The 13,475-nt window shown below is 41.9% G+C and overlaps 1 protein-coding gene across 1 annotated transcript; it reads left to right on the forward strand.

Annotated features, from left to right (window-relative positions):
• The first annotated feature begins 1,809 nt into the window (after positions 1 to 1,809).
• Positions 1,810 to 13,385, forward strand: akirin1 (akirin 1). The gene is made up of 5 exons (XM_041942352.1): positions 1,810 to 2,170; positions 8,986 to 9,132; positions 11,520 to 11,648; positions 12,659 to 12,730; positions 12,859 to 13,385. The coding sequence occupies exons 1-5, from the start codon at positions 1,966 to 1,968 to the stop codon at positions 12,867 to 12,869; spliced, it is 564 nt and encodes a 187-aa protein (XP_041798286.1). The 5' UTR covers positions 1,810 to 1,965; the 3' UTR covers positions 12,870 to 13,385.
• The last annotated feature ends 90 nt before the right edge of the window (positions 13,386 to 13,475 follow it).

Genomic DNA, 13,475 nt, shown 5'->3' on the forward strand with positions numbered 1-13,475 from the left:
TGTCTGCAATGATTTGTAAGAGTCACCGTCTCTGTATAAATCTTCTGGGTGAATCTTTGCAGCCAGAGGTGACATGCTGCATGGATACTGGCTGCCTGTCATGGCAGAAAATGAGTGGGAAAATATTTTCAAGGGTCAAGAGAAGATCACAGATTATACTGTATATACTCATTTAGAAGTTCATTATTGGGTCTAAAAATACAGCCCTGGAAAACAATTCTACCTTCATGTGGTTATAATGCTCTGATTTTTATCGCAACTATTTTAGAGAGGTGTGATCAAACGTGTTATACTGTGAAGTGACGTTTATATTATTTTGTATGCCCTACGTATATGAATGAGTGTAGACTAATTGAAAAACCTCTTAGTATAATGCAATATGATTCAAAAGCATCACAAACTAGAGCCTCCAAGATGACCACAAAGTTGGCAAATGGTGGATTTTATTCTTCAAATCCAACATATAACAAAAAACATATGAAGAAATCAGTAGATGAGGAAAATTTTGAATTCATGTCATATTTAATGGGACTGCTCACTGTAAAAATCAAGAATATGATTGCTCATTGTCTTTTACCACTTTTTATGAAAAAATGCAAAAATGCCACTTTGATTAATATTGCCGAATACTTCACAGCAGTAAAAGCTAAGATACTCTAGATGGAAGCGACTATAAACACTGCATGAGGGTATCCTGGCTGTGTGTGTTTAGTTCTTTCCTTAGGTTATTTGATAAGAGTAATGACTGCATAAGATTTAGTTTTGTTTCTATTTACCTACAGTAATCTGCTATGTATTAAAAAGCCGGGACATTCCCGCGAATGAGATTTTTAATGCCATAGAGAACATTATTTTTTTCCAATAGGGTATGCTCAGAGTTCATTTTATTATATCAGTTGGTCTTAATTCCACGGAAACTACTTGCACATGAATAAAAACTGACACCCAGATAAGCATCCAGCGATGGAGAGTGCAGCACATATACGTACACCGATGGGTGATTCATTACTGAACAATTCAATGGGCTACTCAAAACAATGGACAACAGTGAGTGCATGACTGGTAACTGATACATGTGATTCAATAGGAGAGGTGTGGAGGATGTAGCTGATAAAACAAAGCAAGATAAGATCACAAGTAAACTATCTCAACTTACAATACAAATGTTTCCATGCATTTTAGACGAAACAATACATAGCAATTCCTCTTTCCGGTCATCAGTGTACAGAGTGATAAAGTTCTCTAACAAAACTTTGCTGCTCAGGTACACTACTTCAGGGCATTATCACTATGCAATACTATGCAAGGACACAGCCTCCTGTAAGTTTGTATCTATTCAGTTAATATCAATTAGTAAAATATCCACAAGTGTTTGTTTTGCAGAGAAATTGCGAAAATAAAATATCAAGCCTGTTATCTGTGGGGGAAAAAGCTGCTGTCTACAGAAGGACATCAAAGTGCTACATCATTCTGGAGTTCATTTTTAATCTACTTGATTTACCTGCCCACCGCCACCAGACGTCTCGTGAACCTTCAATTTGAGTTCAACGGTAAGCAATCAACTGCAACTGTGGGGTGGGGCGGCAGGAAAACGTAGCGTAAAAACGTCGAAACATGGAACAAAATCGTGATTAATTCCAGTATTTATTTATTATTCCATTATAAAAGTACGTCTTGGTAACAATTACAACTACGAATGGTGGAATATGTAAAGTAATATGTTATAAGTTTTTGATAACCCCCCTCTGTCGTCAAATGGTAGGCTCCGCCATTGTGACGTTTTAAAAATTCAGCAGGCAGGGTCGGCAGTTGGCTTACTACTCAGAGAAGAAAATCCGTTGTTGTGTGGAGGAAGAAAGGCTCAAGAAATTCGAGGAACGTTAGACGCACAAACCACGAGCGTTAAACCCCATTTTTTGCGGGTCGTTTTTCTCCAACTTATTTTTTCCATTTTGTTTAGCTAACATGGCTTGTGGAGCTACGTTAAAGCGGTCGATGGAGTTTGAGGCCCTCCTCAGTCCCCAGTCTCCCAAGCGGAGAAGGTGCAATCCACTACCGGGGACTCCTAGCACTCCGTCCCCGCAAAGATGCAACCTCCGTCCCCCAGTCGACAGCCCAACGCATTCGATGTCTCCTCCGGCCATAGGAGGTGAACACAGGCTCACCCCAGGTATGGAATTAAGACACATTTCACGGTTTTTCCTGCGTTTCAGGGTGGGTGTCATGGGGGAGGGGGTTTGGGTGGAGTGGAGTGGATAGCTAGCTAGTCGAGAGAATCAGAATGGGGGTTGGAGGCTAAACGTTAGCCTTGCTAAGCTAACGTCAGGAAGGGGGACGTCGTCGGTAAGTTACCGACAGATAATTTTATCTTCGTAAATCAGGAGACACGCAAAAGCGGGGATGGAAGCGTAATTTCAGGCGTTTGTTGGTGCCATCGTGCCAGTTCATCGTATTGTTGCATAGTTGGCTGAGCTAGCTCGCTTAAACTATGACCATTTGTTAATGAAAATGTTGGAATGAAAGTTCGTTGCATAGATAAATCAGTGCCTATTTCTGGAATTGGGGAAATTGAGTATCGCCATATGACATCAACGTTGCCTGTACAATCTGGTCATATTAGTTGAAAACTAATGGGATTAAACAAAATATACTACTTTAACACTTGGTTGCCTGTTGGCTGTCCTGAGAAGACAAATGGTATCACAGCAGCAGGCACATCATTGCAGGCTGTTAATTAGGAGCTTCCCAGATGTTCCTTGGCTTTAGTGCCACAATTGTCCTGCATTGAGGTGGGGGGTTACCATCATGCACCACAACCATTTCTTTTCCTCTCCAGGCCCAGAGGGCATTGTTCATTTCCTTTATGCCTGCTCTTTACTCTCCCATTGACTTGGAAAGCTGAGTTGTGAGTGTTGGACGGGTGTGGGGCGCACAAGTGGACACAGGATAATTACCTAGATGTCTCCACTGTGATCCAGTGAGGCTTATTGTATGTGCCAGTCACCGAGATTGGGCACATGATAGCAGCGAGGCCTAATCCTTGTGCTTTTTGAATTCTAATTTTATAAATGCTGGACGCCCTTGAATTCATTTGATTGCTGTGAAATGTGAGAGGATTACAAGATGGAGACAGCTGTTACTACCTGTGCTAAGCCATGCTGTTAACTCCTAGATTGTCATCATGTGCAGCCCAGTGACTAGAAAATCCATTGTCTATAACACTGTCACACCATGTCATAAAAGCTCTATTATAATGTCTAATGTTATGTTAGTTAGCACTCATGTTGCTCTGAAGTGTATCACATTCCATGGTGCAAAGTATTGACAATTCCAGTTGCAGCGAAAAAAAACATCAGAACTACACGGATGCGTTCCTCATAACAAGTTTTCATTGGCATGGAACTGCTCAGTGAAAAAGTGCTATGATTTTGGAGTGATCCATCGTTCATGTGTGTTCAGCCACTTGTACCCTCCATTATTAATGGGTTAAACCCAAATCTGTTTGAATCTCCTAATGTCATACATCGTTAATTTCTTTCCATAACATAATCAGCTAAGATGGGGCAAATGATATGTTGCTGCTGCATCGCTGTCAGGCAGCATCCCTCCTTAGCTCTGTGCTTGTTGCTGTAGGTTTCAGTTGGCATGGAATATTTACCTGCAGAGGTAAACAATTAGTGTTACCTGATAAATGAAAGTGCAGTGCATGGTTATTGTCATTTAAACAATAAACTAACAAGAATCCACAGTCTCAAATCACTCAATATGCCTTCTGCATCACAAAGGGCAATGCAGGGTGTCTGTTCCTGTTTTTGCACTGTTGAGGGGGAAAAAAAGCATGGAGAAAGCCAGGGAAGGTTTGTAGAGAGCATAAACACGCACATAAATGTTGGTGTTGATGGGGATGTCATCACAGCTGGCTTCCTGAGAAATGTATTGTATCTTCTGCTGAACTGTGTAACTGTTGTCCTAATTAGCCAAAAGATTAATAGTGATTTGGAGTTGTTTTGTTTCTAAGAAGGCACAGTGCAGTTTCTTGTAGCAGTTGCAGATGCCTGGAAGTGAAGGCACATTTTCTTGTCCAAAATAGGGACCTGCCTCTTTTCAAATGGGAGAAAAGATTCTACACTGGAGAACAAAATAGAAGAGGTTAGTTGCCATTGGTAGGTTGCTGAGATAGGCCTATTTCACTACAATCTCTCATCACTACTCCTAAGTTGGTTGACCAAGTTTTGTTTTGCATCAATGCTGCAAACTGATGGTGCCATGCAACTTATAACCATCAAGAATTGTAATGCAATTCTTTGATGGACCCTTGCTGTCCATTGTCACTACAGTTACATTCACTGAGTTACTTTATCTATTACTTTATTGCTCACGCCATTTATGCAGTCTGACTTGTTTGACCTTAGAGAGTGGTATTCACAGTTTGTGTTGCTACACCAATTTAATCATCTTTATCCGTTTTTTCAAGGTAGTCTGGTCTAACGTTCCTTATCTTGCCTGAACTTTACGTTCAGAAGTCAGCGCGCCTCTTGTGCATTCCATTTCTTTCAAAATGTGTCTGCCTGGCTGAATTACAGCACAGCTGCTGGAAGGGTGAAGTAATGTAGATTTGTCTGTCGCAGACGTGAGGTCCACATACAAGGTATTATACTCACCTTCACCCAGAAAGAGGCCCCTCCTGGGACTAGTGCTGCAAGCCTGCCTTTCTGCTGTGGTTTGCCAAGTGAAAGCAGTTTTGTATTTAGTGAAAGGTCAGCTGTCATCCCTCCCACCCATCTCTGCCCACACATGCTTTCCAGCTAGTCAGGTTTGTTTGTGGTGAGCCGGGCTGTGTGTGCAGGTGAGACATGGGGATCCGACACTCCATGGTATCTTCAGGTAATTACTTGACAATGTAGATAGGATCACCCACCCTATTCTCCTCTGCCTCCCTCTTGTGCTGCCAGTCTAGGCTTGTGCTTTGGTAAAATTCCAAGTTGGTACATATGAGGCTGGTGTTTTCCTGGAACGTGTTACCTAAACGTCTGGCAGCTTATAGTTCAGGCCTAAAACCTAACCAGGCTGCAAGACTTTGATTATCTTGGCCTAAACTTGGTCCACTGTCTCATCAGGAAGTTCTTGGTGGCAGAGCAGCAATGGATTTTGTAATGAAGTAAAAAAAGTCTATCACATATTACTAATGAGAAGTGAGCTGTACAGAGAAATCTGTTTAGGTAATTTCATATTGCAATGTCTAGGGATGAACCAATTTGTATTACCGATCCAAGTGCTTTTTTTGTAAATTTAATAAATGTGATTAGACAAAATCAAACGTGTCTGAAAGTAATTTATTCCTCAGTAACCAACTTTTTTTCCAAAGGACATCAACTTTCACATCCACTTTCTTTACCAGTAGCTCAAACAGTGATGTGTGATAGGAAATGGCCCCTTACTTTGGCAAGCCAAAAAACTGCAGACTGACTGGAATGTTTATTTCTGCTGTCTGATTGGCTGTTAGATCTATCTATATCAAAGAAAAACTGTTCAAAGTTTGCCACATTTATTGACAAATTGCTGATTTATTTGATAGTTCAACTCTTCAACAACCGTTGCAGTTCTAGCTGTTTTCCACTAATAGTGGTTGCTCTTAAATTCCTTACTACTGAAGGACAACTTGAACTGACCCATAGTACATCACAAGCTACCTCCTGGCAGTTGGGACATTTGAAGACCCACCTCCGCCCACAATCCTTTAGTGGTGGAGGGTGAAATGAAATGAGTCAGCTTTGTTTTCTCTTCACCACCATGTCCAATCTGTCCGGCTGATCTCTCTTTCGTATTCACTATTTGGCTTGTGCCTAAGCCTTTTAGCCGAGGCTTTCTCCACTGTGTTCCCCTGGCTCCCGGAAGCCTCTGTGATTGATTGCTTGGCCTGGTTGTGGCAGGGTCATTGTTGCCAAGCAACACCCATAGTTGAGCTACTAGTAGTTGGCAGAGCTGGAAGTGACAGGCTGCAGGAGAGATTTTTCACTTGTCAGTCAGAGGTAACTGGGACGAACAGGGGATATATATTCAACCATTTAGATCCATTCATATCAGACTGCTGTCATATTTTGATCTGTTATTGTCAGCATTCAGAGTAAAGTTTGCAACTGTACCATGTACTGTACTGTACCAACCACCATATGACCATATGAATACTAAATAATAAGGATGACACAGAAGTAGTAGTAGAAGTACCTAATCAAGTTAGTTTTGGTTTTAGTTGTCTCTGGAGCTAGTATCTTGCTCTTAGTCTTTGTTTAAACAACAATCACATTTCAAATATAGGATTTCCCCCAGGAAATTGGTAAGCGGAGGTGACAAGATCTGCAGGCCCCACCTCTAAAAAACCCCCAAAACAAACGAGTTACAAAATGAAAGCAAAGTGTCTCGTGCACACAAAAAATTTCCCCTGCTATTTGAACTTCATGCAATTGACATGGACCAATAAAACAATTAGCCCAGTTGGTCAATATCTAACTTAAAACTAACTTGATGCGATGTCTGTCAGGTAAAATGGCATTTCATCTTGTGACTGTCAGACTTCAAATTCTGAGTGTTGTTTGCTTGCATCATATTATTACTTGCTTCAAAAAGATTATTAAGTATAATAGTTATTGTAGATCAATGCTTGTCAATGTACTACTTGTTTCAGTCCTAGTTGCAACCCCTTTGTGGGTTGGGAATGACGTTCTCTCTGCAGTGACATGGCTTTATTAAGAGTGAAAAGCCCAGTGGTAGCTAAACAAACAGAGCCTGTCAGATCAGGGTTCTGTATTGTTAATGCTTGAAGGTTTCAGAGGCCACATACAGCAGGAGGAGGGGTCTCCGCAAAGGCACCAGTTCAGAAATGCATGACTGCACATAACACGACTTTCTTAAAATGGCTGTGTAGAGAAGATCCTGCTTTCCTCACCATCCAAACAAACTTACTGATGAGAAGGCCGAAGTGGCAGCATGGCCTCTAGCTCCCTCCCCACCCAAGATAAATGAGGCACAGCTCCGTAGATAGAGGTGCAACACGTATAGAGACTTGACTCTCTGCATGACTCGAGCAAGATAAAGTCCCTCATCTGTATTTGGTTATCAGCTCTGGTTGAGGCCTTGGTGTTTTCCTCTTGTTTTGTCTGCACTATTTTGAACTTTATCCTCCTTATAATTAGATATATTTGTGCTGGCTGTGACCCATGTTTAAGATGTTGTGACGCTGGACAGCAGGGCAGCACAGGGTTCATCCTAAGGAGGAAACATTTGAGATAAGGGCCTAGACACTGTGCTGGAACCACATTTTCTTGACCTGTCATAGCTTTATGCATGTGTACCTACATATATACCTATATTACCTTTGTTTTATGTTAGTCCATACCTGTGATTTTACATGTCTTACATTACTTCCTTCATAAGTAATGAATTGTTTGGTCTATAAAACACCAGAAAACAGTTAAAAATGTTGCAAATCACAATAGCTCAGAATACAACGACACATCATGCATATCATGTTTTGTACAACCAACAGTCCAAAATATTTAATGTATTGTTATGTAAAACCAAGAAAAGCAGCAAATACTCACAGTTGAATCCTGGACCCATCAAATGATTTATGACACTTATAATGACATACATACTATATATGCTTATGTTGATCTATAGCAACATAGTGCAAGCTGTGAGTGGTGTACATTAGCCAACATACAAATCTTGCATGTTGGAGCTTCCTTGAATGCACCGATGAGGACAACTGAAAGGAAGGTGCTGTTGAGACAGCTGTACACTTGAAATTGAAATTTAGTGGCAGATCACAGGCAGTATGGTAGGCTTACAATCAGAGCAGGTGATTGTTGCAGTGTGCAAAGAGCTAATTTTTCTGAGAGCCCCATTCGCTGCCCCCACCATACCAAGACCTGATACTGATTAACAGTGTCATGAAGTTGTAGTGCTTTGTGCGGGCTTGGATGGTAGTTTCTGGGTTTCAGCTTGGGTAGATAAGATGAGATGTGAAAACAAGAATGTATCCAGACAATCCAGGCAGTTTGGAAAGATAAACTCTTCAGTCACATCCCTGGATGAACAACAAGCTACCAAAACTATTGTTCTTGTTGTTTTTTTATATCGTAAAAGTCCTGTTACAGTCACAGTGCCTCAGGAACATTAACTGCAGGTAATCTCCTTATGTACATGTACTTTTTTGCCTTTCAGAAAAACAGGAGTGGGTGATTGTTATCGTATGACTACCAGTTATCAGGGTGGTACCTATACAGTATGTAGTTGGCCAGTAGCAGTTAGGCCAGAAGCACTGGTAATCACGTTGAGCACATAGAGAGACAAGTAATGCCCTGTTCTACATTGCCTGTATCGTCAGTACGTTACAAATCAGTTTTACTTTGTACAGCCACAAGAACCCAAAGCATCCGTTCAACCACTATATAGGGCCCCAGAAGGATGAAAGAGACGATTTATGTTGCAGCCTTAATGTAATCTTTTTGTTGCTCGGCATGATGCAGACGTCCTGAAAAGCGTGTGTGCGACTAATGTCAGTCTTTCACACCTCTACTTCCTGTCAATGTGTCTTTTTTAATGTATTTTTTGGAGTCCATAGATTTATTTCCTTTTAGTGATCAAACTACTGAAACAGAGCACATTACACTTTTGAAAACCTGAAATTTTGCATATTGTGAGCAAAGGCTCAGAACACTATTGCTTAGATGTCATTACAAGTCACTTAGGTTCGACAATGCTTATTAAGTGAGAAAGTGCGGAATGCTTTTGCTTTGGCAGCCCATTGGAGCCATGCCTCACAACCACAAAATAGTTGAAAAATGCCTGCTGTAGAAGGCAACCAGGGTCAAAGTTGCAGCCCCATGTGCCATGCCTGTGTGTAATGATGAGAGTTGCCATTTTTGTGTGTTTTCTGTGCTGGTTTTTACAGTTTCTGTGCTGGTTTCTGTTTGCTCCCTACAGAGCAGATCTTCCAGAACCTCCGTCAGGAGTACAGCCGGATCCAGAGGAGGCGACAGCTGGAAGGGGCCTTCAACCAGACCGAGGCCTGTAGCTCCAGTGATGCCCCCAGCCCCAGTTCCTCCCTCAACGCTCCCAGCTCCCCACCAGGTAGGCGATTTTACCGTTGGCCGTTCATGGGCATGAACTATTGTTTGTGGCCTTATTCCGAAGAACTTGGTCTTCTGGTCATGCACAGCTCTAATGTGGGCATGACATGTTTTTACCCATTTGAACCACATGTAAGCATGCGTTCTATAAGGGCAGCTGTTGATTTATTATGGCCTAACTGTCCAGTTATAGAACACCTTATCTGTAGCTGTTGAGTGCAGTGTGCCATAACGTCTGTGTTGTTAAGTTAACTGGGGTTTTTTATGAGAGCTATAGGAGCATATTGTACCTCTGCAGTTACAAACTTGTGCTACACATGTGATCAAATAACATGTCTGCTTTGTTTTGTTCTGGTTAACAAGATTTACAACAGGAAATGCAGTGCCGGGCAACCCCGGCATCAAAACCATCATGAATCACATCTTTGTAAGCCATGTTTAGGTCTGTGCAGTCACCCCTACATCAGCTACGAACGATAAGGTCATTCATTCTGCAAGGCCTGCCAAAAGACCCTCGGCTGGACCTGCATGACTAACTCTCAGGTCTCAGGAGGCAGGCTTCTGCTACTCATCAGAACAACCACAAGGGCAGAGGGATTGTGATTCCAGATGTGACTTTGAGAGAGATTTATAGTTGTTAGTGCCAAATCCAACCCCCTCCTGTAATGGAGATGTCTCATGTGAGTTCAGTCCACCCCTTTTGGAATTCTTAAGAAGTGTACTTTTATCATCATCTTCTCAAAACGATGATTTACGCATAATGGATGTGTTTCAGGTGGAACTCCAAATTAGTAATTTCCTGCAGCCTGCATTTTTGAAACGATAACAAATCAATTTTCTGTGATGTGCAAAAGGCTCATGGAATAATTTACATTTCCTGTGATGTAAAGAGCTCAAAAATACAAAAATGAAGCATTGAGGCAGCCTTGTTGTGGTAGTCAGTGCTATCTGTGTTACACTGTTACACAACATACATTGATTACACACAATTTCAGTATTTAGCCACTGTTGTTTTGCTTTTTAAGAAAACAAAAATAACACCCATATAGTTAATTTTTGCACATCAGCGCCCATATTCATCAAATAATAAAACTCTGCATTTGTGAAATACTGAGCATGTTACCGGTACTCAGTTGAATACTGGACACTACAATTATAAATTCAGTGTCTGCTTGGTGCAGCAGAGTCACAGGAGTCAGAAAGTGTCTATTGGGCAGTATTTCGGATTTAAACTCAATGCTAATTAGGTACCTGATAACATTACAGAGGCAATCTGTAAACTTTATCTAATGATGTTGGCGGCATCTGGAGACAACACCTCTAATCTGTACACACAGACACACACACACACACCTTCAAGCGCACCACCGGAGAACGTCATTGATGATGTTTTATTGTAAAATGTCCTGTGTAATCAGTAACACCGCTTTTGTCACGAGTTTATGAACTGGTGGAAACCTGTGGAATCAATGAGACGATACAGTCTTTTCATGGTTAACCAGTTAATAATCCGGATGTCGTATGGATAGAGTCAAAATCACAGAAGATTAAATCCAGAAAAGCACTTTGTAATTGAATTCTGGGTTGACAGATTCATCCTCAGAGCAAACAATGATGACCTTTTTTCTTTTCGAAATGGCTGCCCATATGGGCACAGCTAGTTTTTTACAATGAAGTTGTATGCTGAAAGACATGCAAGGTCAATCATTTACATGCTGCACTGGCACCTGACATGTGTACATTGTGGTGGGTTGTTTCAGTCCACATTTTGTTTACATGTCAGCGTATGTAATGGATCATCCATATTGACAGACATGGTACATTTGTTTTTCACTTCTGCTCCTCTTTGGAAACATTTGTGCTGCAGCAGTAGTGGTGCAGTTTGATGCGTTAAGCACAATTTGGCAGTTAGGTTGTGAGATGTAATCCAAGCCCCAGGCCATCGGGCTCCGGTGTTTTTTCCCCTCTCACTCTGCAGGATGGTCTCATAGATCACACTGACTGCACTGTTACCAACCCGGCCTCTTTCTGTCTCCGAGATAGCCATTAAACCTTCATGTTCTGCCATCCTTGCTTGTGATTTACAAACATTTTAGTCTCATAGCAGACCTTAAAGTCCACTGGGGAAAGAATCACCTAGCTAAAGGTAGCTCCAGTCGCACTGAGACAGAGACATGAGACTCGAGAAAGGGCCCGCATTAGTGCTGCATGACCCTGCTGGCTGGCAGAGGTGAGGGACCACTGGTAGCAAAGCTGCAAACTTGCACCTGGCTGAGCACCTATTTCTGGAGAGAGGGCATGTCAGTCTCTGTGACTTATCACTGCGCCACGGATGTGAATGATTCAGCGTTTTCATAGCTGGCCTGATTTTTTTTTAATGTTTCTCAGGTGCCTCAAGGAAGGACCAGCCGTCGTTTACACTGAAGCAGGTGAGCTACCTGTGTGAGCGGCTGCTTAAAGACCACGAGGAGAAGATCCGGGAGGAGTACGAACAGATCCTTAACACAAAACTCGCAGGTAATATACATTCCTCTTTGATATGAATGAAGATTGTAAAACCACAAGACTGTAATATCAGCACTGACAATTCATCTGGACAGTCAGGCAGTGAAGTACAGTAAAAATGTCTGTGTAATGAGAAACATCCGGCCCCCTCCTTCATGAGTATCTTTTCATGTCCTGATAACGTCTGCAGTGCAGGCATCTATGGTCCATCTTCATGGCACTTGTTCCCTGCCTGTTTACAGGTGCCATAAAAAAAGGTTTGATTTTATTTAGCAATATGTCCACATTAGGTCTGTTAAAGTCAAAAGTGCATGTGTCTCTCTTCATTTTGGGCTTCCATGCCCACTAAGCTGGCATTTTTTCTCACCCAAAACCCCAACTTTTCCAGTCTATAAACTGTAAAATGCTGGCTTAGCGTTTTTGTGTTTAGCCTTGGAAAATGTAGCTTTTGCAAAACGATGACGTCAGCCTGCCCAGTCCCTTCTTCTGTGATCGCCCACTGTAAATGTTAACATATCCGATCACACCATACAGCTGTTGTCATGAAGCTGTGTTTATGTGGACTTTGTCAGACATCTTGAGCGTCAAATGACTCGATCAGCGCAGCACTTTCGGAAAGCTCTGCTAGAAATATTTATTAGCTGTGATCGTTGTGTTTTCTGACAACAATATATTGTGAGTTTGGCTGCATTTTGAAACACAGCATAGGCGATCACTAAGAGCAGGAGGCTGAACAACGGGTTTAATAAGCTGCGAGCCCGCAGTCTCACCCGATTGACACACACAGTTTTAGTGTTTGCCAACTGGAAAGAGGACGAACAAGAGGAGATATCGCCATCTTCCTGTTGGGCTGTTTCAGTGTGACAACAGATGCTTGTAAGAACCTTGTGTGCCAGCGTGGACGCACGTCATTTTCACGTGAAAACAGGAAGACTTGGTGTGGATGTAGTGTCAGTCCTCTGCCCCATGTGGTGTTTGCATCTGCAGCACACATCCTCACGTTCATCTTCTTCTCTTCCCAGAACAATATGAATCTTTTGTGAAATTCACACAAGACCAGATCATGCGAAGATACGGGGCCCGGCCTGCTAGTTGTAAGTATATTTAACCACCTTACACTCTTCTTGTTTAATCAGTTCTCCAAGTTAAAAAGAATGATTTGATCGCTGCCATGTCTGACCGCAGCACTCATCCACAATATCGATCATTTTTTGTGTTTCAGATGTCTCCTGAACTCACATCGATGAGATCTCAGCTTCCTCTCACAAGATGGCTGCTCTTCTACTGCCCCCTTCCACTTGATTTTCATTTTATTTACCCATTTCCCTCCCCCTCCCCCCCTCCATCTCAAACTGTTTGGGTGCCATGGTTTATCCTCTTTTTAATCCAAAACTTGATTTCTTACTTCGAAACTATTGCTGCTGGCCAAAAGTTAGAAGAACCTCAAAGATAAAAAACAATGTATGAAGCCCCCCCTTTTTTGCCCCCTTTTCTTGTTGATATACTCTTTCTTGAAATCCTGACTAAAGCAGATATGTGTCAAATCTCTTGCCGGCGCTGTAGAAAAAGCTTATTGGCTCATGTGATCATCATGTATAACCTTCCAGCAGCTGTATTTAAAGGCTCCTGCTTCTCACTTTGTCCCACTTTTCTTGCCCCCCTCCCCTCCCCTCCCCCACCTCCTCACAACTCTTTACCTGAGAATGTGGATTTTTCTCCCTTTTGAAAAAAATAAAAGTTCTGTGATTAAAATCTGATGTTTGGGATGTTTTTTTTGCTTGAAGCAATGAAATATTTTAGCAATATGTGTAGCTGACATAACAGTCACCCCAGATCAGT

This window comes from Chelmon rostratus, chromosome 8 (assembly GCF_017976325.1).
Source record: "Chelmon rostratus isolate fCheRos1 chromosome 8, fCheRos1.pri, whole genome shotgun sequence".
NCBI lineage: Eukaryota > Metazoa > Chordata > Actinopteri > Chaetodontiformes > Chaetodontidae > Chelmon > Chelmon rostratus.